The sequence below is a fragment of the Nansenia antarctica genome (assembly GCF_963989245.1).
Source record: "Nansenia antarctica genome assembly, chromosome: 12".
In the NCBI taxonomy this organism is placed as follows: domain Eukaryota; kingdom Metazoa; phylum Chordata; class Actinopteri; order Argentiniformes; family Microstomatidae; genus Nansenia; species Nansenia antarctica.
Window position 1 is genome coordinate 3,203,502 of NC_137682.1, and position 24,064 is coordinate 3,227,565.

Consider the following 24,064-nt stretch of genomic DNA (forward strand, 5'->3'; position numbering starts at 1 on the left):
GTATGACTATACATTTCACATTACTTATTCTCTTTGAGAGTGTCTGATATTGGTAGAACTAATAGGACGGCCAGTGGGCTGTAGTGATGGGAGACAGTGGTGTTGAGATGGTTGCATATTAGCATCCTAAAGGAAGTACTGACCTTGCTGTTTTTATGTTTCTTGCCCCCCCAGGGTGTTTAACCCTGGCCTTAACTCATGAGATATTTATTGTAAGCATAAATTTCATGTTTAGAGCCATGTGCAAATCTGTTAAAGGTGGCCTTACCGAATTCCTGTGATGCTGTGTGAAGATTAAAAACAGTTTATTCATTGATGTATATTAGCCTACATAATCTATTCTGGTTACGGCCTGTATATCACACTAATGGCTATGTGTAATATACTGTGGCTTTGTAATATGAAATGAGGAACGTTGAAATAAGGAAACTGGCTTTGTGTGAGATGTATTTCAGCTCAGTGACAATGTTATGGGTGGAACAGAGAAAAACAAGCCAATCATGGGTCAGCGCTCGATTAGGTCCCTTTTCCTAATTGAATCAGGTGTCCCCTTAACATTAACTCGATTTCCATGTCTTCGTATGATCGGCCAATGAATGCTTAGCTTGTCCAGAGCCTGCAACAGAACACGGTACTGTGACTTGGCAACGGTTTGAAAAATAAGACTTGAATTAAGACTTCTGGAATTAGATTATGACCTAGCTCTTACTGTACCCATCAGCAGGTTAGGTTAGGTTAGGCATAATGGAAAACACACTACACTTATTTTGAAAACACCGACAGCCAAGAGTTCATGACCGTCACGATATTTAACTCCTCCTTTTGTGGAATGCTAACTGACATCTGGACAAATCCTGAATCTCTAATTATTATTATTATGTATCAATTTAAACATGTCAGCCCTGCAAGTTTGTTTCCTGATGACAACCCCACTGACAGATAATGACAGGTAGTGTAATGGGGGAGTGGTTGTGGGTGGAGTTAACCATCTATTGTTCCCACCCATTACCTGCCTGTGAAAAGTGTGAAAACTTTGACGGTGATTTTTCTCTGTTAGATGACTTGAGAGTTGTACCAGCATTCAAATACGATCTTCTTCAACTTCCGACTTGTATGACACATCATTTAAAATCTTCCAATCGGCCCTTTCTTAATCTGTCAAAAACTGGAAAAAAAGACTTGCCCTACTTGAGGCCTTTTTCACCAGACCCTGTCACCTATGTGAAAAGCATTTAGTGAATGACATAGTGAATGACAATCATCTCTCTGCCCCCATCTCCCTTGCCCTCCCTCTCTCTCGCATTCTCTCCTTTTGTTTACGCCAAGTTCGTTCAGCAATGGTCTCTTTGTGGGTCCCACTAGCCAAATCAGATGAAAGGGAATAAATGGTTTTGAATGCATGCCAGCCCTTTGATGACTTGAGATACAAGAGCAGCAAAGAAATGTCATCTTCCAAGAAGCCAAGCCTGTGACGGATCAGACAGATAGAACCCGAGAGCAGACACAGACAAGAGACAGTTTAAAAGTAAAACCCGAATGGGGTGTATTCATTCGAGGGAGTAGCAGGTAGGATGGTCGTTAGGCAGGCAGGCAGGCGAGTGGTCATCAGACAGGCGGGATGGTCGGCAGACAGGCAGGGGGTCAGGCAGGTAGGAGGGCAGGTAGCAAGAATCAGGTCGGGGTTCTGGAAAGCAAAGACAAACAAGGGTAAGTAGGCGGAACAGTAATCAGGTAGGGGAGCTAGAAGCGTGACTTTACTAGTAAACTGAAGCTACGGTCTGGCAGAGTAGTGAAGGCTGGACCGGGTCTGGACCGGGTCTTTATGGAGAACTAACCACACTATCATGAACCACACAGTCAACACTTACGGCAAAAAGAATAAGCGACAACAATCCTGTAGCAATAAGTGGAAAGAACCAGACTTCAGAAAATCCCCTCGGATGCCTCTGAAGTTTACACTCCGTAGCCTACTCGTGGTTAGGTGTTAAATTGCCCCCACAGAGAGTTAGAAACTGTCAATCTCTACGCACCATCTGCGTATGTATGGTATTAATTAACCAGACGAGGCGTTGTCCTCGCCAGGAGGGTCAGTCTTCGACAAAATGATCTGTCAACCCCTTCATCCCCTCACGCTCTCATCATTAGTGCTCCGTGCACTTCCCTACCGTCGTTGCCATGGCTACAGTTTCGGGCAGGAGGGCGAGGAGGGAATCAAAATGCGCAGAGGAGTTCACTTCCTCTTCGCACTCTACGCTGTGTCATATGGCTCCTAGTCCTCTCCTTTTGATCCCTTTTTTATTTATTTTTTTAACTTAGTTTTTATTTCAGTTTCAGCAACTTGTACAATCATGTCATGTTTTGTCTACTATTTTTCCCAGTCTTTTAGCTGTACACATATGGTCCATGAATGTGGTTCAAAGCAAGACACATAAAGCAAAAAAGAGCGATCAACAAAAACATTGAGATGTCAATGATGGAATAAAAGTAAAGATTTTGAAAAGAAAGAAAAAAGGGTGGGGGGGGGGGTGAGTGAATGCAATGCAGGCGTATATCTATGTGTCTTTTGATCCCTTTTGATGGAGACATTAAACGTTGAGGAATTCATCATTCATGTACCTTACGACCACTACTGTAAAGTCTGACTAACAGACTTAGGTATTCGTGTCAGAACGGTGTCTACACTCCCCAAACGTCACGGACACCCTCATTATCCACACTTCAGGAATATGTGGCTCTCTTTGCAGATGTTTGACACCGTTATTATCCCACATAATAAAGTGGAAGTCACACACATCTCCTCTTTATATTATCTGCCTATCATGACATCACTATAGCTATTACTATGTTATAGGTTTGGACAAAACATTGCTGGTTTGGTAGGCTACTGTATGTCCCTATGGGCTAAACCATGAAGCATAGAAGAGAACATTTGGGTGACTTATCAAGATGAAGAGAGTATATAAAGAGAGATGAGTGTGACTTCCACTTTATTTTGGGAGGGAGTAGAGGAGAGGGCTTAGCACACAGCCCTGTGGTACATTGGTGTTCGGGGTCAGGTTGGAGGAGGTGTGGTTGTCAAGCTTAACAGCTTGGAGGGGATGATAGATAGTGTTGAATGCTGAACTGAAGTAGATGAACAGCATCCTTCCGTAGGTGTTGTTTTTATCCAGGTGTGTCAGAGCAGAGTGTAGTGCCATGGAGATGGCATCCTCCGTTGACCTGTTATTACAGGAGGCAAATTGGTGGAAATCCACTGTGGGGGCGTAGGTGGTCTTTAAGGTAATGCAGGACCAAATTCTTGAAGCACTTCATGATGGTGGGGGTTAGTGATGGTGGGGGTTAGTGCAACAGGGCGGTAGTCATTTAGGTCTGCTGCAGCTGGGTTCTTTGTCACCGGCACAATGGTGGCTGATTTGAGGCACGTGGGGACAAACTGCCTGGGCCAGTGACAGGTTTAAAAATGGGGCGGGGGGCGGCTGTGGCGCAGGAGGTAGAGTTGCTGTCTAATGATCACAAGGTTGGCAGATCAGCGGTTCGAGCCCCGGACTGAACCCCAAATTGCTCCCAGTGCTCTACCCAGTGCTCTACCGCGCCTTGCATGGCAGCTTGGCCGCCATTGGTGTGTGAATGTGTGTGTGAATGGGTGAATGAGAGGCTGTTGTAAAGCGCTTTGGATAAAGGCGCTATATAAGTCAGTCCATTTACCATTTACCAAAAATGTCAGTGAAGACCTCTCGGCCAACTGCCCTGCGCACTCCCTGAGCACATGGTCCAGGGATGCCATACCTTGCATGGATTCACCTTCCTCTGTGCATAGCACACTTCGATAGTGGAGAGTGTGAGGGGGTTGGTTGTCTGGAGGGCACAGCTTTGATGGCTGGAGAACCTTGTTATCGCGGTGGAAGTGAGCGTAGAAGTGGTTGAGCTCATCGGATAGAGAGGTTAGAGGGTGCTGGTGAGGGAGGCTGTGTTTTGGGGTTTATAATGTTGTGGATGCCTTGCTACATGCGTGGGGGGGGTCGAGGGTTGCTCTGAAAGTGCTCCTCAATCATCCGTTTGTGTCTGAGCTTGACCTTCCGGATGCCCCTCTTAGCCCTGGATGAGCTGTAAGCCTCTGCATCACCACCAGGTCTAAAAACAGCATCCGGCATGCTTTCAGAAGTACCGTAGGCGGACTTCAACTGTTCCTCCATGGCGTCTGGTTGGGGAAAATATATTCTTATCTAATTGTTGACAGACACATTTGTTGATGTATTCCAGAACAGAAGCATAAGTCAATGTCCTGAGTGGTGTACGAACTGCAGTCTTGCAGTGCTTTGAAACAGGTGCTGTAGTGTGGAGCGAGTGTCCCTCCGGCCAGACTTAAGTTGTGCTCAGACCGTCCCCCAGGTGGGGGAGGGGGATGGCTCTGTTATGTGCAACAGTTAGACCATTAATGACTTCATTAATTTGATGAATTTTGAACAGAGTGGCACATGCTAGCTGGTTGGCAGGTTAGGATAGGGTAGTTCTGATTTGATTGGACACTAAATTGGATGCATTATTACACTACTACTGTGTGGCCCATTTGTTAGTGACGCTTGTTTGTGTGTATATGCTAGTTGGAGGTTTATGGGCAGCATGATGAATAGTTCATGTCAGGTGTTACCATGGGGATGATTACTTGAGAGCAGCCGAGGCAGTATAGCACGTGGGATTTCCAGCCAGCCCATCAAATGCCTGGCAGGCCCATTTATTTCAGATATAATACAGGTGGTTTCAGATAATAAGAATCTGCCTTGTTTGTCTGCTTGTGTGTGTGTGTGTGTGTGTGTGTGTGTGTGTGTGCGTGTGTGTGTGTGTGTGTGTGTGTGTGTGCGTGTGTGTGTGTGTGTGTGTGTGTGTGTGTGTGTGCGTGTGTGTGTGTGTGTGTGTGTGTGTGTGTGTGAGAGAGAGACAGAGAGAATAGAATTCTCCAAAGAATATGCCAAAGATAATGAGAAAGCCTATTACTATGCCTGCAGTGACAATATACAAGTCGGAGGTGTTTTTTTGTTTAGCTAGTTACAGTGGTAAAAAGCTGTCTGTATCAAAGACAAAAGGGATCTGTTGAAAGTGGTGCAGAGATGCTGCCTCGTCTAAGGGGATGCAAACTACTTTAAAGAGACTTTGAAGCTCCCATTTTACATATAATATATAAAAACCGGACTTAATAAAGGTTTGTAACATTTTTATATTTCAGGCAAACATCACCTTCATCAGACAGATCCTCAATACCAAATGGAGGGGGACCTCTGTGTCTCTGGACCCTGTTCCCCCTCATCTTTTCAATAGATGAACATGTAAAATGTTGATACTGAGTAGTTGGATTTTTGGTGCAAGGTCTAGCAGAGACTGAGAACGTACACAGAGACTGAGAACGTACACAGAGACTGAGAACGTACACAGAGACTGCAAACGTCGACAGAGACTGAGAACGTACACAGAGACTGAGAACGTACACAGAGACTGAGAACGTACACAGAGACTGAGAACGTACACAGAGACTGAGAACGTACACAGAGACTGAGAACGTACACAGAGACTGGGAACGTACACAGAGACTGAGAACGTACACAGAGACTGAGAACGTACACAGAGACTGAGAACGTACACACAGACACCTTTTCCAAAAACTGTGCTGGTGGAAAGCCAGTGGGAAGTACAGAAAGACTGTGTAAGGTAGGGAGATGAAAGGGATATGGAAAGTTAGATCTTTACCTTTTTCTTTTTACTGTTTTCCCCTGCTTTTATATTCATTCTATGCATGTATATGTTTTTATATATGTTTTTTATTCACTTTATGTTCTTATTCCTGTTGTAAAGCACTTTGAGCTGCATTTCTTGTATGAAAGGTGCTATATAAATAAAGCTTTACTTACTTACTTACTAAAAATGGTCCCCAAAGCAACACCAGCTTGCCCACTCACCAGCTTGTCTACGGCCTCGTCCACACGGAGACGGCCTTGTCCACACGGAGACGAATCTGGGTGTGTTTGCCAACGTTTTTTTATCGTATGGACGTTTCGTCCACACAGAACCGCGTTCAGGTCCCAGAGTGAACAAATCTGAAGACGCCACCCTTGCATTTCCATCTTTACAAGCCATACGCATCTTTCCTGAACCGATGACACCATAGCCCCACCTCTCCCTTAACCCGCATGCACTAACCCAGCCAACAACAACAACAACAACAACAACAACAACAACTATGACGCCTTACAGGGTTGTTGCGTTCGTTGAGCTTGATTGGGCTTTTACAGCAAAATGTACTGCTGCTCTACTACCACCGTCAGCAACAAATGGACCTGGAGAACAGCTACAACATGTTCTTCAATACACCGCGGAGGACAACCAGAAGGGCAACCAGGCCAAAGGTTTTGGGTGAGACCGGACAGAACCAGCAGTTGGTGGGATAACTTTGTGAATGGCGTCGTCGTGGTGGACAATGAATAGAAGGCAGTTCTAAACCTCGTCGTCAGTCCACACAAAATGCCTCCTTTCTAACTCTGTTTGTATTTTCCGCCATTGCTCTTCTTCGTGTGATTGTTCATCGCACAAGTTTTGCGCATTGCTCCATTCTTCTTCTCCTCTGTTTTTGGTGTAATAATTTAATAATTTTGCCATTTAGCAGACGCTTTTATCCAAAGCGACTTACAATTACGAATTACAGGGACATTCCCCCTGGAGTAACTGAGGGCTAAGTGCCTTACTCAAGGGCACACTAGTAGTGGTGTGGCTTCAGGCGGGATTTGAACTCACAACCTTCCGATCCCAAGTCCAACTCACTATCCACTAGACCACCACTACCCCCTAATTTGTGGCAGCGTTACTTACAGCATTTTCAGCATTTTCAGTGGTTTTGTTTTTGACGCACATAATATTTCTTGAGACGACTTCGTGTTTTACTGAAAACTTTTTCATTTAAATGAAAAAGAAAAAGATCGGTGTGGATGTGGATGTGGAGGGGGACATGTCCTGTGGGCCACAACAAGAACACTCTGAAAATAACCTTTTAAATCTTTCACTGCCTTCTACAGGCTACATGGAACAGATCCTAACAGCGTTAGAGAGAATTCAGAGGCTTTTAAGATCTAGCAGCAGCAGTAACCCCTTTTGGTCTTTCTGCCTCCTTTCTTTCGGAAAATTTCAGACATCTGCTCTCTGAGACCCCGGCATCAAACACCCCAGTAAGTTTGCTCAATGGCCTATGGGGGTAAAGTCTGTCTCCCCTTTTTGCCTTTCTCCCCCCCTCTCTTTCCCCTCCCTGGTGGGATTTGTAATGCAAGAAGGCAGGTTTGTGGGGACCTAAACCAATGCAATCCCATCAGCAAACACACAGATGCATAATCTGGCCCTTTCTTTCCGGGCTCCCCCATTCATATGCATGCTAATTGTCCTAGTAGGCCTCCTCCTCTCTCCAGTGTTCATCCCCTCTGCTCTGCATCACGACAGCAGGAATCACCTCTCCTTCCCTGGGGGGTGTACTATATCCATCCACATGGATGTATTGTTGTGGTTTGAGGCAGAAAGGAGGACCACAGCACGGTAATGAATTTGAGGGGAAAAACGGTGAATAGTTGGAATTGAAGTGAATGTTTTAACATCGCACTCAATTGGCTCAAATCTCTATTATGTGGGTGGTTGTGTGACTCAGTCATTAGACAGACACCCTTATTATGATTTCCACCACATTGTGTCAACATTGTGTCAAGATGCAGATCCGTGTGATGTGTAGTAGATCAGCAAATTAGTTTCACCCCCCCCAAGCGCCACCAATTAACACTACAAAGCTTTACAAATTAGAGGTAAATGATCTGTCCTACAGCACCCCTCCCCCCCTTCCCCTGCAACCCTCCTTTGACCACGAATCCGTCCTGATACCTCACAGGCTGTGTGTGAGGGTACAGCCAGGCAGGCCTGGGGATCAGCAGTGTATTAGAAGAGTTTTAGGCCAATGAATGAATGCAGCATCCAGCCACAGATGCAAAGCACCCTGTCCATCAGGCCCCGTAGGGCATTGACACCCGTTAATCAATGGTGGACTTAGGCAGCCTTTTAGTGGATCACACCACACAGATCCTCACACACACAACATCCAGCAGCACAGATGCTCCGAGCCTTCGCCTCGCCACACACGGTGCAGTGTCATGCTAATCTGATAAAACACTGGGAACCAAAGACACGAATGACAAAGCTGGTCGGAGTCGAGACAGTGGCCCTCTATAGAAGTCTTAATGGTTATTTCTGATGTGATTTGAACGGATAGACAGAGCATTACAAATGGTGGAATATATTTCCCAAGTACTGCATTAACTCATCCCTTGAAACACTATCTCTATCTCTTTAAGTGTCACTTAAATGTTTAATGTAGCATACGTAAAAGTTATAACAAACAAAACCACTTTCGTCATAATGTGTCTTGACAGCTGATGTCATGTCGGTGTATGACATCATAGCTTATGGCAAAGGACACAAGCTATTACGTGAGCTTCTTCTTAGCTAGCAGAATGTCTGCTGATCAGATCTAAAGGAGATAGTTCTCCACTGATGAGCAATGCACAGGCAGCAACTGCAAACCCACCAGCAGCAAATCATTACTCTGTTAAAAGGCCCTGATGCGTAGCAAACTGTGCTGCCAAGCCTCGCCCCAAATCTGCTTGCGAGCAGAGCCCCTGTAATTGGAGGCATTAAACTTGCTTTGGACAGGATTGCAAATGAGTGCTTTGAGGTTAGGAGAGATCTGACTTGTGAAATCAGTACACCAAGGGGTACGCAAGTAGATACACCAACTATGACAAATCACCACAAATCCACTGGATGAGATGGAAGGATTGCTTGTGTGTGTGTGTGTGTGTGTGTGTGTGTGTGTGTGTGTGTGTGTGCGCGTGTGTGTGAGCGAGAGAGAGAGAGGGGGAGAGAGTGAGGGCGGGGGGGATGCATGTGTGTATGAGTGTGTGTATGTGTGTGTGTGTGTGTGTGTGTGTGTGTGTGTGTGTGTGTGTGTGTGAGCGAGAGAGAGGGGGAGAGAGAGAGTGAGGGCGGGGGGATGCATGTATGTGTATGAGTATGTGTGTGTGTGTGTGTGTGTGTGTGTGTGTGTGTGCGTGCGTGTGTGTGAGCGAGAGAGAGGGGGAGAGAGAGTGAGGGCGGGGGGATGCATGTATGTGTATGAGTGTGTGTATGTGTGTGTACGTGTGTGTGTGATCATGCATAGTAAGTATAAGAGCACAGCAGTTGCTAATCTCACAGTAATCATAGGGATCACCCTGGTGATGTCGGGATTTGAACTACATGACTATGTGGCTATTGACAAGCCTGTGACAAGCGTGCGTGAAATAAATTGCCGTGAAATTTACTGTCATCTGGGTTAGATGCCTTCAGTTTTTACTCCATCAACGAAGCAGCACATAAACATCTACAGTATGGATGAACTGTCTCAGTTGATTTCTCATTACCTAATAGTCTGTAGTATAGTAATGGTGTCACGTATTTTCCCTGTGGGGGTTGCTGTCGTTATGCATTAGATTGAAGCAGTGAAAGAGATTTCCAAAGCAATCTCATTGCCATTTCTCATTTCTTGTCTGCATGCGGTGGGGGGCCTGGAAGATTCTCTGTTAGATGCATATTGATGTCATCAGGGGAGGAAAATACAGTACAAAACCCCCACTTCCCCATCAAGTTGTGATCTTAGAATGATAAGGTTCTATCTCCGTTTAGGGCAGTTCAGAGATATTGAGCGTCAAAGTTTTTACATTCCATTATGTTTTGTGAGATGGAACCTTTGTATTTTATGAGTTACTAACTCAAAAATTTAAACATTTTAAAAATAACACCACACAGGCATTAATAAACACCTAATGGATCAGATTATGTAAAAAACTCAATTTTGACAAAAATGGAGATAGAACCTTATAATTCTAACGTCACGCAATGTCAACAATAGCCCACATCACCCACCATAGCGCGCATCTCCAATTCTGTATAAAAGCTGAATATCATGTCTGAGTTATCCCTATGTTGGTCAGTAACTGAGACACATACCGTAGTAGTTTCCTTTTCATCAGTGTTTACCTACTTCACTGTTGGGTGGTGGCTTCTTTAGTGTACACTGTATTCACCGTTGCACTTGTGTGCCACTCTCCACTGCCTACTCAAGGACAGAGAGGAGGACATGTCACCATCGATCTCTTCTTCTCCAAGCAGATTATCATATGCCTGCTGCTGCTTCAGCATCGAGTCAAAAAACGATAAATATCAGCAGTGGGTCTGCAGAACGTCCACCGGGGTGGGGTCGGTTTCCACAGTCAATAAAAACATAACATCAGAAGAGGCCTCTACTGCAGCAGCAGGTTGCCAGGTGACAGCTCGGCTCATCAATATTGGCAAGACAGGACCGATGTGACATTTTGAGTTTGTGTCGGGGTTGCCAGAATAACACAACATGGGACATTCCGGAATTAGAACGAGGCCAGACTATCAAGCTTCTCCTAAGGTGCTTTTATGGTCCTTATCTCTCTACTAATTAGTGAGCTTATGGACTTTGGTCTTTGATTAATCTTAAAACTAATGAGTCCATATTTAATATTATACTCCAAAAGCAAATGCTTGCTTTAGCTATTCCCTCTGTTCTACAACTAGATAAGAAGAGAAGACCTAGAACATTTCTAATACTTTCTGATGGACCCTTAGAGAAATCAAAGAGAATACCGAATCTAAGTTTAATAATTTATTTGCATATGATTATCGTAAAAATACCGAAAGACAAACGCTTATTTTTTCTTATAGTTTTTTAGTTTTAGTTTAGTTTTTTTTACAATTTGATACATCTTACTTTACATAATACAGAAAAAAAACATCTGCCCCACAACAGGCCATACATTTTCTTCTCTCATGTTGACGACATACATTTATTTCTTAATAGCCATTACACCATCGTTTTCAAATTGTTTGTACCTCTAAACAACAAACAAACATACAAACGGGTCACAGAGAGGTCAAATGCGGGTCGAATGGTGTTGACTGCTGAGTGGATTGGTTTAATAGTGATAGGGAGATAGTCGAGCACTGAGGTCATTGATATAGTGACTGAGGCAGTGTACTGACAGCTTGTGTGCTTAAAGAAAAACATTATTAACATTAACATGTCAACAGTAATGAACCACTGAATGACTTGAACTACTATTACTATGAATGTTTGTAGGTCAGGTCGACATTAAGGTCACATAGCTATTATGTGGAGAGTGACCTTTTTAATTCCCGTGGATCAGAAGCACATTTTCTAAAGAAAATATCCTGGATAATAGCAATGGCAACTTTCCAATTGAGAATATGTGTGTACACATTCTAATGCTTTGGTCCTCATGTTCCACGTTGTGGAAAATCAACGACACATCGCTAGTCAACTAACACAGCTTGTTTTGTGAGCCTGCTAACAATGTAAAGGAGTGTTCTAGTTAACTAGGTAGCAGTGGGGATTACTCACCGAATCTATTGCGTTGCAGTATTTTGGCTTGACTAGCGAGTGTGTGTTGTGATTCTCAACAACGTTGAAACGTTAGTTCCGTGTTTCAAAAGAAAAGTCAGAACATTTAGATTAGTTGCCGACATGCGGACCAAAAGGATCAGACTGTGTCACATATAAGCTAACTAGGGTGGATAGAAAAAAAACGTTTGTTCATCATCAACCTTTCCATATGGAGTACAGCCTCAGCAGATGATTTGCCTCTATTTATCCTCTAGTTGAGTTAATGTGTGATCAAACATTGTAAAAAAAAAAAACGAAATAAGATGCATTCATCACTGTAGAAAATACAGAAAACACATAAACTTTTGTCATTTGTAACTTTTTTTTTTAACCAAAACAATGCATATTTGAATGAAAATAAGATTAAGAAAATATGGCAAATGTCGATAGAGCAACAGCGATGCGGAACCATTGTCTCTTGGTCGCGGATGTTTCTCTCCACAAATGTTGCACTTTGGCATGCACACGATGCTGTGTCGCAGTCAAACACGTCCCCTCGCCACCTCCTTAATCCAGAGCAGGTTGACAGGGACACATGAAAACTCTTTCTCTCTCATTTACAGTGTCATCATGAGACCAACATCTCCCAGTAACATGGAAGACAACATGGTAGCAGATAAAACAATCAGGAAGCAGCAGATAAAAACAAGATTTAAAAAGTTCTAATAGAAGTCTGGAGATTTTCTTCTCAGCTCTGGCCATTAGCTATTATGATACAATCTCTTTAGGTGTCCCAAGTTATAGTACAGTAAAATCCATCCATATTCAGCGTCAGGTGTGTTCTGTACTGTCTCATCTTTTGCACCTTTCTATTGTTCCAGACTCTGTAATACATCACTTTTATGCCCACTCTCCCACCCCATGGTGTGCTGGGTCAATGACAAAGGGGCAAAAGCAGGGAGGCAAAACGGACGAGTGTCACTGAAAAGAAAGAAGGGGCCCTTGCCAGCCAGCGGAAAAAACATGCAGACATGCAAACACAACCTGAGGGGGAGTTTGGCTTTCTGTCCACGTAGCGCTTCATCAATACACCAACTGTCAACTGTCGACAGGCGAACACACATCACTGGTGGCGGGTCCTCTGTCATCAGTTCGCCAGTTCTCCATACGCTTGTCCTCCAAAGTTCTCCAAAAAGAGATTTTTCCAAAGTAAAGATTTCCTTTTCCCATGTTTCCATTTGTCTTTGTCTTTCATTTGGCTCCTCTGCCAGTAGAGGTCTAAGGTACAGCAGCTGCTTTTCTGGGGGTTGTAGTTTGTAGTTTGTAGTTTTTCCCCATGAAGCCTCTGGTTTCTCTCTGGGGTGGCTGATGGGGCTGACAGAGTCACACTCTGATGGGGAGGGTCTGGCTCATCTGCTGTCTGACTACTTCCTGGTTACTGTCCAGACTCTTCCTGTGATGACCGGGCAGCGTCCCCCCGATCCGTAACAGGTCCCTGGCAACAGAAAGGTCAAAGGTCAAAGGTCAGTCAGTTATGTTTTGGTTTTTTTGAAATTACATTTATTGGCATTTTCTTATTTTAGAACAATCAACAAAAGCACACCAATCAGCAAAAACACACATATTATACAACATTTGAATTGCAAATCACAAACATAAAATACTACAAAATAACAAGAATCATATAATACAAATCTCACATCACATCAGAATAATCTCACATCACATCCAGAGACATACGACTATAGGCACAGGGTGGCAGAAATGGGAAGTTGCAGGATGGGAAAAAAGAAAAAGAAAAAAAGGCTTTACAGGGTGGGACGTTCAGAATAAGTCAAAAATGGAAGCCAGGTTGTATAGAAACATTCAGGTTTAGTCAGTTATGGTTTTTGATCAATTGTCTGAATATAATAGGGCTAATATAACAACTATGTGGCCTATGTGTGGACGGACCCCAGGAAGAGTAGCTGATGATGCTTTGCATCAGCTAATGGGGATGCTAATAAATCAAATTAAATCAAATGTCACAATTTAACACCATTGATTACAATTGATTGATTACCATTGATAAATCAGGTGTGTTAGTCGTGGGCTAGAACAAAACCCTGCACACATTGTGGGTCTCTAGGAGGAAACTGTATGATGTCGTTGTCTCCCACATTAGGGTTGCAGACAGCACACAACGATAATGAATCACATTTATTGATAATGATCATGGAGAGAAGCAACCAATTTTGGGCACCACTCCACTACCGGTACTTACAAAATCCAATTCAACCTCTGAGCAGGATCAATTTATCATGTTGCGGTTTTAATAAAAGTCGAGTATCTCGGCCATCTCGCCGAGGACGCTACAGTATGTGACTGTCCTTTGTTCTCCCCCCCCCGAACGGCCCCCCTCTCCACCGAAGATATACAACAGATACTCAGGCATCTCATATCCTTCTATACCCCCATTATCTTTAGCGACATCATTGAGCGAGCAAATGGCAGGTGAGGGCCACTGACACACGCTAACACCAGCCCTGCACACGCAAACACAGCTGTCTACTCTGAAGACACACACTAAATCATGCCATGACAACATCTCTCCCCGCTCTCTCTCTCTCTCTCTCTCTCTCTCTCTCTCTCTCTCTCTCTCTCTCTCTCTCTCTCTCTCTCTCTCTCTCTCTCTCTCTCTCTCTCTCTCTCTCTCTCTCTCTCTCTCTCTCTCTCTCTCTCTCTCTCTCTCTCTCTCTCTCTCTCTCTCTCTCTCTCTCTCTCTCTCTCTCTCTCTCTCTCTCTCTCTCTCTCTCTCTCTCTCTCTCTCTAAGCTGTCGCATGCGGATGAGGCCATAAATTAATCATCAGTATGCCATCCGCATACAGCGACACATATCATAACACGTTCACACGCACACACACACACACACGCACATCCCCCCCTATTCACCCATCACAGCAATAGGCGTCGGCCTCCCTCGGCGCATTAAAAACCTCATTAGCAACCTAATTAAACACATTCCTCTCTTTTAGCTTCTCCTCAATCTCCCTTATTACTCACACTCCATCACCTCCGCGCTTTACACATCAGCGGCCCCTGCCGCTGTCTGTCCTATCACCTACATTCAGAAGCCAGCCAAGAGCACAGGGAATTAAACCTAGGTCAGCCATTACGTTTCCATACACAATTAGCTTCGCTGAGCCCCAAATCCTGGCATAGGAATTGCCCTTGGGGGCTATACTGTAATACTGTAACAGTGAAACTGTGAAACTGTGGAGCCAAAGGAGCTAGCTGTGCTAAGGACAGAAAAATGTTGCTTTTTTTCCTGTTTTTTTGGAGTGGAAAATGTGGAAGTAGTGCGAAGCGAGCGGCATGCCATATGCTTGAGTTGATGCATTCGGTGCATTATACATGACTGTAGAGGCTTAAGCCAAACACACCACTGCTGCTATCGTGTGTGGAGTGGAGTGGAGGCCAAAACGATTATGTAACTCAACATTTGCATAAGTGTGAACAACCGACCCTTCAAACCGAAACACGAAAGTGAAGGTTTGATGCTTCCATTTATAGATTCTGGCCAGTTTTACTTTACATGCCGTTCACTTCAGCCAATCATATCAATGTGTTGCTCATTTCACCCTGAGGGCAGAGAGAAAGGGACAGACAGACATGCCCTTAGGTCACGACTGAGTTGATGCCCAAAAAACACCAACAAGCGGTGCCTTTCTGCTTCAGTGTTGTGTTTTGTTGTGTAGCTGAATGTAATGCAAAACAATCTAGTTCCTCAGGATTAAGCTAGGGAGGGTAGGGAGAGAGAGGGTGGTGGGTAAAGAGTGGGAATGGAGAGGGCCGAGAGAGAAGAGGAATAAAGGAGGAAGGTAGGTAGGAGGAGAGGGGTTGAGGCAGCAAAAGAGGGACAGAGAGAAAAGGACAGAGAGGGAGGACGAAGGGGAGGAAGAAAGAGGTGAAGACAGTGTAAATAAACATAAACAACTATTAAAATCACAAGCTCGTTCAAGTTCCACTCCACTCACCCCGAGTAGTTGCTGGTGACCACCTTGAGACTGGCAGCGTTGCGGAGCAGCTTGTCCAGGGTGCTGACGATGCGGCAGAACTTGGGCCTCAGGTTCCTCTCCTTCACCCAGCACTCCAGCATGAGCTGGTGCAGCGGGCAGTCCATGGGCGGAGGCAGCCGGTAGTCCTGCTCCACCGCTGTCATCACCTACACACAGGGATTAAGGGGTTAACAGGACGTGAGTTTAGTTAGCGTCAAAGTTTTTACATTCCATTATGTTTTGTGAGATGGAACCTTAATATTTTATTAATTACTAACTAAAAAATGTCAACATTTTAAAAACAACACCACACAGGCATTAATAAACGCCTAATGGATCAGATTATGTAAAAAAAAAAGATTGAACCTTATAATTCTAATGTCACGAGGAGAGAGATGATGTTGTTTTACATTGTACATGTGAAAAACATTGTACACATTACAGTAGCAGCAACGTGATGAATTGCGTTGAGTATAACTTACAGAAGAGACATTGGAGAGGCGATATAGAGAGGGGGGAGAAGCTGTACTCTTCTTTAATAATAATAATAATTAATAATTCATTAAATGTATATAGCGCTTTTCCGAGGCTCAGGGGAGGCTGTAAGCATGGGAGAACAGGTAGGTTTTGAGGTGGGATTTAAAAGTGAGGAGTGAGGGTGAGTCTCTGAGTGGTTTACGGTACTATACTTTGTGCTAATTGATTATGTTTGCGTTCTCCATGCAATACTTCCATTTATATCCATATGTTGTGCAGATATATTTGGACTATTTGCAACAAAACAAATGATCCCTTGAGGATAATAAAATAAGCTGGAGATACGAGTAGAGACAGTCCAGGGTTAGTAGGGATGTAATCTGTGTGTGTGTGTGTGTGTGTGTGTGTGTGTGTGTGTGTGTGTGTGTGTGTGTGTGTGCGCATGTGTGTGTATGTGCGTGTGTGTGCGTGTGTGCGTGTGTGTGTATGGAGGAGGTAAAACTAGAACACTAGCACATCTGCACAGTGCAGATAAAGGTAGCAGCACAGCCATAACTCAAAGTCTCAAGGTGCTCGTTGGAGCTCTGCTCTCATAAAACTCTGGATAGCCCTTCAGAAATTAATAAATAGGAGGAGCGTGGGGCTGTCAGGTGTGATGAAAGCTGGGGACTAACTCACATCCTGGCTGCTGTCTTTCCTGGACATACTCTACATGGAACAATCTATAGCCAGAATACATGGAGCTAAAGAAAGGACAATTCAAACATGGACCTCTGCAATACAAAAGATAAAAGAGTTGATGGAGTGACTGTGTTTGTAGGCTGTGTTGTATGTGAATGTGACCTGTATTTGTTGTACTATTATGATTTTATGATATACCCAATAGTGTAATGAAGAACTATTGGGGGGGGTGGAAGGGATGTTATCGCCATGGGGGGGGGGGGGGGGGGGGTTTACTTATGTGTTTATAGTGGGGGGGGTAAGATAAAGAAAACAAAAGTCAGGACAGAAACTTATTTTGTTTAGTGTTTTAATTGTGAGTTTTTCATGTGTACTGTTTTGTAATAAATAATTGACAAAGCTGTGGACTAACTCACGTCCTGGTTGCTCATGTCCCAGTAGGGCCTCTCCCCGTAGGACACCACCTCCCACATGACGATGCCGTAGCTCCACACGTCGCTCGCCGAGGTGAACTTCCTGAAGGCGATGGCCTCCGGGGCCGTCCAGCGGATGGGGATCTTGCCTCCCTGCAGAGACACGGGGGGAGGGGCTTATTGATACACCAACACACGCTGGGCTGGAGAGCCATTATCAACACACACACAGTGGGGGGAGGGGGGCGGGAGACAGGGAGGGAGGGGGCAGAGAGAGAGAGGGAGAGAGAAGAGAGTGAGTGGGAGGGAGGGGGGGGGGGAGAGAGAGACAGAGAGAGAGGGAAGGGAGGCAGAGAGAGAGATGCCGTATTCTCTCAAAGACAGTCACAAATAGATGCATGCACACAGACACACACAGACACACACACTATGAAACACACACTATGAAATACAGACACACAAACAACACACTATAAAACACAAACCCACACCCCCATGGAAACTGCACTCACCAGTGAGCTGGTGTAGGTGGGGTCAGCAGAGCTATCGTCCAGGAAGCGTGAGAGGCCAAAGTCGGACACCTTGCAGACCAGGTTGCTGTTGACCAGGATGTTGCGCGCGGCGAGGTCGCGGTGGACGTAGTTCATGTCTGAGAGGTACTTCATCCCCGCGGCGATGCCCCTCAGCATGCCCACGAGCTGGGTCACTGTGAACCGCCCATCATTCAGCTGAGGGGGTGGAGAGAGGCAGACAGACACAGGGGGGGTCAAGGAGATGAGAGAGGGTAGGGAGAGAGAGGGAGGGTGGTGGGTAAAGAGTGGGAATGGAGAGGGCGAGAGAAGAGAGAAGAGGAATAAAGGAGGAAGGTAGGTAGGAGGAGAGAGGGGTTGAGGAGGCAGCAAAAGAGGGACAGAGAGAAAAGGAGGACAGAGAGGGAGGACGAAGGGGAGGAAGACAGAGGTGAAGACAGTGTAAATAAACATAACTGTTAAAATCACAACTATTTCGGTCAGTCTACAGTAGCTGACCTGTTTATGCTGTCTAACCTCGCCCAATGAGCTGAGTAATTAGAAGACATATGTTCCACCTCGGCACACACTTATCAAGAGCTACAAGCATGATGGAGGTACGTTTCAGATACGCTGTCACTACAGATGTTCTGAGAACGGACATACTTCGTGAGCTTAGAATGATAAGGTTCTACGGTATCTCCGTTTAGGGCAGTTCAGAGATATTGAGCGTCAAAGTTTTTACATTCCATTATGTTTTGTGAGATGGAACCTTTGTATTTTATGAATTACTAACTAAAAAATGTAAACATTTTAAAAATAACACCACACAGGCATTAATAAACACCTAATGGATCAGATTATGTAAAAAAAAAAAAAAAAAAAGACAAAAATGGAGATCGAACCGTATAATTCTAACGTCACGACTTGTCAACTAACAGAATTAGTCTCAACAAGACATGGACCCTCCATTCATTGGATGACAGCAGAATACACCCAGAGGTATTTGTGATCCATTCAGACATCAGGACATCGCAATGATGGAATCAACCAATCAGAAGAGAAAGCCCCTAACACAGCTTGAGTACATTATCAGTCCCTCCCTGGCCTTTCCTCATAAATCTGAAGAGGTAAAAAACCGAAAAGTATACATAATATTATGCAAAAACATAAACAAGCCACTTTGTGTTTTTGTTCCCCTTCGAATGCGGTCGGTCTGACAAGAACAAGTCTGGATGAATATAGAAACAACATGATTCAAAACAGGCCATGACTACTAGGCCTCTACTGGCTAACTAGCTCCGTCCCAGGGCTGGGAGGTGGTGTGTGTAGCATTGTGTAGCAGTGTAGAGTTGTTCTATGGGAGATCATTAGATGGCATGGCTATGTCTCTGTGAGTCAGGGGTCATGACACTAGGGGAAGAACAGGCCACGGTGTTGCGATTTTGTCGGTTGTGCCAGATGACTGAGAAGGGAGTGAGAGGCCGAGACTTGAGTCATAAGGGATGACTACGAGATGAGACGAGGCGATGCGGGACGAAGACTATGGATGGACAATGTGCTGGGCCCATTCAGCAGGCGTAAGTCCCAAGGCGCATCGTTATCCTAGGAACTGTGTTCGTCTTGATCAACTATGCATCGGATGGTTGGATCTGGCCTGGAGGAGCTGTGTTATTATTAAAAGGAGACATATCTACTGTACGAGGACCTACGGTCGGTAACACTGTAGGAACCACAATGCAGCGTTGCTTCGAGGAGCTCGCCAGGAGTTTCTCATGGCACACAGCAGGCACAATGCCATGTCTTTACATGCAGCACTCTCTCAGTTATATTATATGTTCTGAATGGCTGATTTTCCTCCGAGTATTTGTGTATGTATGATTGTCCATGTGACCTTCATACTGCACTGTACACTGTGACCCTACAAAGCCAATGTGCAGAAATGTTTCAACTGGAAAATAACGGAGAAAAAAAAAGCTGTACGTTCTTTTTCAATTGTCTAACCGAACACGTTGTTTGCAGATTATTGGAGATGTGGTAGACCACCGGGAGTGTACTGTCTAACTACGTACATGGTTATAATCTTCTTCTCAGTTTCATCATTTGGTCAGTTACTGCACTTTGCGTTTGTATAGCAGACTGATTCCAGACTGATTACAAGCCGCTCAACACTGTTTTACATTTACATTTTTGGCATTTAGCAGACGCCTTATTCCAAAGCGACTTACAATCAATACATTTGACTAAGCAAGTGAATCATCAATCCACCAGTCGTAGCAGGAAGAGTAATCCAGCTCAGGCCATTGATAGAAGGAAAAACCTTCTTCTAAACTTTTTATTTATTTTTTTTTTTTTACACTGGAGAAACAGAGAAACAGTACAATTGGGCAATAGAAGTGTTTAGAGACACAGTAGAGGGGAAAGCGTGTGTCTTTAGGAGACGCAGTGCTGAGGGGCAGAAGATGTCTCAGGAGGAGCAGTTAAGGTGTAACCTGAAGAGATGGGTCACTGTGTCCGTATCGATGTGAGGTGTTGTGTATGATTGTGCCACCCCTCCTTTCAGGACCGGCGTCTCATCTCTCTCACCCTGAGGAAGGAGTCCAGCGCTCCGTTCTCCATGAACTCAGTGATGATGAGCACCGGGCAGCTGCGCGTCAGCACGCCCTCCATGCGGATCACGTTGGGGTGGTCGAACTGGCCCATGATGCTCGCCTCCGCCAGGAAGTCCCGCCGCTGGCGCTCCGTGTAGCCCGCCTTCAGCGTCTTGATGGCCACCACCACCTCCCTGCGACCCTGCTGCTTCAGACGCCCACGACACACTTCCCCAAACTCGCCTGGGGGGTGGGAAAATGGGGGGTGGGGGGGGGGGGGTGAACAAGGGTGGGGGGGTGGGGGAGTGAAGGAAGGGAGGAAGGAGGGAGGGGGATGAGGGAGAAGGAACATTACTGGTTTGAACCAAGGGAGAAACATTTAGGAATTAGGAAGTGAAAGTTATTGGGTGGGAGTGAGGGATATGGTTGAATTGTGAGAGTGAGAGAGTGAGGGGGGAAGGAAAACAGAGAGAGGCAGGGCAGCTCAAGGGTCTAAGGCTGGGGAGAGAGGGGGTCTGTGCGTGGAGCCTGGGGGGGGCGGTGGAGGAAGAGTGAGGGAACGGGGAACTTCAGGGTTCTGGGTTTGGGGCCTGAGGAAGAGTGTGTGTACATAGAGAGAGACAAAGAGAGACGGAGACCGAACGAGAGAAGGGAGAGGCAGACGAGGAGGAGCAGATCGTCATACAAGGTGAAGTTCAGACGCAACATGCTTCTGGAGAAGAAAGACTTCGTGACGTTAGGTTCTATCTCAATTTTTGTCAAAATCGAGTTTTTTTTCCATAATCTGATCCATTGGGTGTTTATTAATGCCTGTGTGGTGTTATTTTTTAAAATGTTGACATTTTTGAGTTAGTAATTCATAAAATACAATCTCACAAAACATAATGGAATGTAAAAACGTTGACGCTCAATATCTCTGAACTACCCTAAACGGAGCTACCCCTCCCCCACACACACCCTCCCTCACCCCCATTTCCAGAGGATTCTCTGTTAGTTACCTGCACCAATGACCTCCTCAATCTTCACACAGGAAATGTCAATTTCTTTGGCAAACTCGTGGACGGCTTCATTGGGGTCCTCGTAAGTGAAAGGGTCGATGTATACTTTCACCCCAGGGGAAACTGACATGGAAAGACAGGAAAGATTACAATCAAATGTTTTAGTCTTGCATTACACATTTTTAAATATGTTATGCAGCATCACACTAGCAGTTTTTATTTAATGTGCCAATGCAGCAATGTTAATGAATGAACAGTTTATAAAATGAAATCACATTTTACGCATGAGCAGTGTATTAGTGTATGGATCACACACAGCTCTGTGGCTCTTGAAGAGTGTCTCAGTCCGCAGCACAGTGGGGTTCATAAACCACCTGATCTATCTAATCACAGCTTTCATTGAGCAAATGCAGTTTCCTGCCTCAGTCAGGTGATTGGATAATTGATTAAATCAGGTGGGTTAACTATTCCGGCTCGAACAGAAAGACCACAGAATCACATCACTAACACACACACACGCACGCACGCACACACACACACACACACACACACAGTCATACACACACATGCACGCGAACACACACGCACACACACAAGCACACACACACACACACACACACACACACACACACACACACAGAGACACAGACACAGACACAGACACAGACACACACAAACACACACACACACGCACACACACACACACACACACACACACACACAAGCATATCCTCCAGAACTCACCATATTGTTGTAGCTTCTCTGTGTACTCCAGCTCAGAACCACTGCGTTGCTTCCTGAAAACAAGAGCCAGACACAACGAACACACAATCTCATTCACATGATCAATATCCTAAGGCTTGGCACCTCTATATACAGACTACAATACTACAGTATGTAAGTAAGGAGAATTAAATCAGATTAGATACCTGAGACAGACCACAGCAATGACAACCAGAGCAACGATGACAACCAGACCAGCGGACGCAGAGCCCACGATCAGAGGCAGCTGGTCCTGCACAGACTTCTGGGGGTCACCTACGGTGGGAGACATGGACCAAACAGAACAAACAATAAAAAAAAAATCCTAAAGAAACAACTAATGACAAGTCGTTGGTATGATGCATAAAAAATAGCTCCTCTTTCATTCTTTTAGTTACAATGAAATTGACCATTGGGGGCGGCTGTGGCGCAGGAGGTAGAGTCGCCGTCTAATGATCACAAGATTGGCAGATCGGTGGTTCGATGTCGAAGTGTCCTTGGGCAAGACACTGAACCCCAAAATTGCTCCCAGTGAGCGGGTGGGTCAGCGCCTTGCATGGCAGCTGGCCGCCATTGGTGTGTGAATGTGAATGTGTGTGTGAATGGGTGAATTGAGAGGCCGTTGTAAAGCGCTTTGGAGCAGCAAAAAAGGCGCAATATATATATATATATATATATATATATATATATATAAGTGCAGTCCATTTACCATAACATTTATTTGAAACACTGATATAAAATAGTGGCACACATGACTTAAGCAATATCACACGAGAGGGAGTGTGTTATACTGAATATCAGCACGGCTGTTAGTTAATTACTGTTAACTAGCAATTACTGTTAGTTAACAGTAATTGACATATAAGTGACAACAGATTATGATTTGTTTGTTTATTTAATCATTTATTTTGGCTCCGTCAACAGAAAATAGTTCCGCAACTGGACTGTTGCCTAGTAACCTGAACACAAACATCTGCAGGCTAGCTAACTTTGTATTAACGGTCATTTCGGAGTGATACATATACAGTATAATAGCACTGGGACTTTTAACTATATCAGCACTCATGGAATGCCTCTTGTCCAATCAAATTACTTGGTCGGAACTAACTGTTGTATAATAAAGCGTAAAGGAAGAGAGAGAGAGAGAGAGAGAGAGGGGTTCCATACTGTGCAGGCTGGTACTGAGGTCCATGGGTGCGCTGTAGCGGCCGTACCCGGCCACGGTGCGGGCCCGGACCTGGACCACGTAGGACGTGGCGGTCCTCAGACCCTCCACCTTGGCTGAGCTGTGCTGGGCCGTCACCGTGTGAGACATGGCATGGCCCTAAAGAATACATAAATCAAATCAAATCAAATCAAATTTTATTTGTATAGCAGAGCATTTCTTACAAGATGCAACTCAATGCGCTTCACATACTGACAGAGCCGCAAGCAGGCAAAAGTAAAAACCTGTACACTGTGTAGCCAGGAAAATTCCCTTGCAGCCCTCTACTCATAGAGCGACTACTAACCAGTTTGCCTACCAGCACCCAGCGGTGGACCCCACACCTCCCCCCGGGGAGCCCCCGGTAACACCAATGTAGTAAAGCTGTAATGACTAACTGGTAATAACATGGTATTAACATATCGTGAGTTTAGAATGATAAGGTTCTATCTCCGTTTAGAATGATAAGGTTCTATCTCCGTTTAGGGCAGTTCAGAGATATTGAGCGTCAGAGTTTTTACATTCCGTTATGTTTTGCGAGATGGAACCTTTGTATTTTATTAATTACTAACTAAAAAAATGTCAACGTTTTAAAAATAACACCACACAGGCATTAATAAACACCTAATGGATCAGATTATGTAAAAAACTCAATTTCAACAAAAATGGAGATAGAGCCTTATAATTCTAACGTCACGATATAGCTAGTAGTAAGGAGGCTTGGTAAACGGGATTGAGCCTCTCACCCTTTCGTAGTATTTGATCTCGTAGTCGAGGATGACGCCGTTGGGCTTCTCAGGAGGCAGCCAGGACAGACTCAGCGTGTCTGAGGTGGACTTCATCAGGTGGACCGTGGGCACCGCAGAGGGGGCTGTGAGGGGTCAGAAACAAAGGAGGATATGAATG

The 24,064-nt window shown here is 44.8% G+C and overlaps 1 protein-coding gene across 1 annotated transcript in view; it reads right to left on the bottom strand.

The window, feature by feature from the left end:
* Nucleotides 1-12,868: 12,868 nt before the first annotated feature.
* ephb3a (eph receptor B3a) overlaps nucleotides 12,869-24,064 on the bottom strand; it is a gene marked incomplete at its 3' end in the record, with an annotated part of 31,615 nt that continues 20,419 nt past the window's right edge. Inside the window, 10 exon segments of the mRNA XM_080543040.1 lie at nucleotides 12,869-12,980; nucleotides 15,503-15,690; nucleotides 17,098-17,247; nucleotides 17,607-17,822; nucleotides 20,190-20,437; nucleotides 21,193-21,315; nucleotides 21,937-21,989; nucleotides 22,122-22,230; nucleotides 23,122-23,278; nucleotides 23,905-24,029. Coding sequence (XP_080399166.1) covers nucleotides 12,869-12,980; nucleotides 15,503-15,690; nucleotides 17,098-17,247; nucleotides 17,607-17,822; nucleotides 20,190-20,437; nucleotides 21,193-21,315; nucleotides 21,937-21,989; nucleotides 22,122-22,230; nucleotides 23,122-23,278; nucleotides 23,905-24,029 — 1,481 coding nt within the window.